Genomic DNA, 2,500 nt, shown 5'->3' with positions numbered 1-2,500 from the left:
ATACACTTAAATACATATATGTATATATCTATGCCTACATATTTAAATATATATATGTCTATATGTGTGTGTGTATGCACACACACCACATACACACACGCACATAAACAGAACCATAGACACATATACATATACATAGAACATGTATGTACGTATAGATAGCCTATGTTATATATTTCTAAAAATATACATGAATATTTATATCTGTACATATCTTTATCTGTATCTATCTATATATATCTGTATTTATATATATTTATAAACATATATATAGACACACACACAAATTAGTGTGTACTGGTTCAGGGGGGAAATTTTTTGGCGAAAAAAATTTAAATTTTTAACGCGCGTTCATACGACACTCTCGCGATTATTCATAGTTGTAGATATTTTAAATATCCTTTTATGAATTTTCTGTACCTTTTTCACAATACTTTTTTTTTTTCGAAAGATTTGCCTTACTCATGACATTTGAGAAACTGCATTATCAGCAAATAAACGATATATATTGGGTGGTAAGAGAGCTTGTAGGGACAGTCTACGAACCTTTAGGTGAGTCCCTTTTGATGAAGTTTGTGTGGTGTGTGTGTTGATATTTAGTTACGTTAATAAAGAAATAAGTTAATAAGTATATATGTTCACATGTGCGTAGATGTAGAGAAGCATTGTTATTATGATTTCAGCTTAATTGTACGTAAACTTTCACAAAGGATTATATATATATATACATATATATAGTCACCCCCCCCCCCATTTTTAATTGATATGACCATATTTGAGCAGACGTAACCATGTTGAGGATCGTGAGTCTGGCAGCGACTTTGGCCGTGTGTGTAGCACGTCCCAACCAATGGGACGACCAGCTAGGGCTCTTCCCTGCTGACGGCGGGGACTCTCAGCCCATGTTGCCTCGCGCCGTCGCCAACCCTACCACGCCCAACCAGATACTCGACGCAGTGCTCGAAGGAGCTATCGCATACATGGAGTAATATTTTGTTTGCCATTTAAGCTTACCATTACTTATTATCTATTTTATCTCCTCATTTAATTCGTCAGTCTTGTATTTATCCATTTATCCAAGTAATTTCATAATAGCATACTTTTTGTTATTATTAGTGTTGTACTTTGACAGAGCGCTAGGGTGGTGTGATTCCAAAAACGTGCAGAACGGAGAGTCAAACCTTCCCTTCCAAGTTAACTCTGACGGAAGCAGCTCCGAGAACTTCAGCATCACTAAGGCCAACGTGACTGGACTCTGCTCCCTGCGCCGCTCCAAGTCTGCTTCCTTCAACGCTGACCAGGTTTGGTATTATATGAATGTAAATGAGTATAGGATAAACACAAGGGCATTAGAATACCTAGGTTATTAACTCAGATGCTCTACTCAAGAAAATCGATGTAGATGATATTTTTTAAGTAAGCTCATTTTCTGATTATCATGTATATTTAGAGTGTGCTTTCCGGTTCGGTTGTGGTGGAAAACGCTCGTGCCAACGCCGACTACACGGTAACCTTTGCTGGTGTTGGAGAAGCTCCAGCACAGACTGTTTCTGGTCAAGTCGTAGAACGTGTGGACAAGCTGTTCGCCGACATCCAGATCAACTTGGAAAACCTTGTGCCTCAGAACATCGCCAGCTACGCTGCACGATCGGGTCATGACCTGCTTGAAAGTGCAAGCAACTTGGACGGCAATAATATGAAGGACGTTCACAGCGCAGGCTTCAGAAAGGCTTTGCGTGAGATCGTGGAGAAAACCATGTCTTCCAACGTGAAGGTGCAGATTAACAAGTCCATCCAGGACATGAAGAATGCCTGAAACTGTAGAATGACGAAGAGAGTGTATGGAGAGACATGTAAAATATAGCAATAATAAACTTATTCTTTTGTCAATATCCTTAGAAAATTTTCATGAAAATGTAGCTAACCCATGCTAGATGTATGCAGTGTTATCCAGAGCCAATTTCTAGATATGCTCGAATTGCCAAACCTATTCTTATATAATGTAACGTGGAAGTGTGAAGTGCTTTTTTCATGTCACAGTTTTTAGACCTAAATGGAAGCTGAAAGTTGATCATATCTTTTATTTTCTCTTCATATCTTTTCACGGTGCAATAATTGACAAAAAAAAAAAAAAAAAAAAAAAAAAATTAGCTCTTAAGCAATTAATTTCTCGGTAACAGGTCACGCTAATGAAATTGCTGAGTGAAGATTATAATTTCTTTGATATTCTTTATTATTTCCAAATATCAAGGATTTAAAAAAAGGGAAAAAAATGCAAATGATCTAAATCCTTACCGCAATTACAGTGTTATGAAAATCGTAACCCCAATAATCTTAACTAGTATAACCCTTTACGACAAAATGTACGCTACCCTTTAGGGAACAAGTGTTTAAAGTCTGATTACATAAATAAAATGCGATATACACAAATATATACACATACATACATGTAAGTATATACGTATATATACGTACACACACGTACATGAGCAATTTATAA

The 2,500-nt window shown here is 36.6% G+C and overlaps 1 protein-coding gene across 1 annotated transcript; it reads left to right on the top strand.

The window, feature by feature from the left end:
• Nucleotides 1-548: 548 nt before the first annotated feature.
• On the top strand, nucleotides 549-2,071 carry LOC119595711. The gene is made up of 4 exons (XM_037944821.1): nucleotides 549-552; nucleotides 784-985; nucleotides 1,133-1,301; nucleotides 1,451-2,071. The coding sequence occupies exons 2-4, from the start codon at nucleotides 792-794 to the stop codon at nucleotides 1,814-1,816; spliced, it is 729 nt and encodes a 242-aa protein (XP_037800749.1). The 5' UTR covers nucleotides 549-552; nucleotides 784-791; the 3' UTR covers nucleotides 1,817-2,071.
• The last annotated feature ends 429 nt before the right edge of the window (nucleotides 2,072-2,500 follow it).

This window comes from Penaeus monodon, chromosome 36, assembly GCF_015228065.2.
Source record: "Penaeus monodon isolate SGIC_2016 chromosome 36, NSTDA_Pmon_1, whole genome shotgun sequence".
NCBI lineage: Eukaryota > Metazoa > Arthropoda > Malacostraca > Decapoda > Penaeidae > Penaeus > Penaeus monodon.
Note: the sequence above shows the minus strand (reverse complement) of the source record. Positions and strands in the feature narration are given on the sequence as shown.

Bases quoted from the DNA above. Each gene is read 5' to 3' on its own strand.
- LOC119595711 (XM_037944821.1), top strand. From the start codon at position 792: ATGTTGAGGATCGTGAGTCTGGCAGCGACTTTGGCCGTGTGTGTAGCA. The intron at 986-1,132 runs GTAATATTTTGT...GTACTTTGACAG, and splicing joins GGAGCTATCGCATACATGGA to AGCGCTAGGGTGGTGTGATT. The intron at 1,302-1,450 runs GTTTGGTATTAT...ATGTATATTTAG, and splicing joins CTTCCTTCAACGCTGACCAG to AGTGTGCTTTCCGGTTCGGT.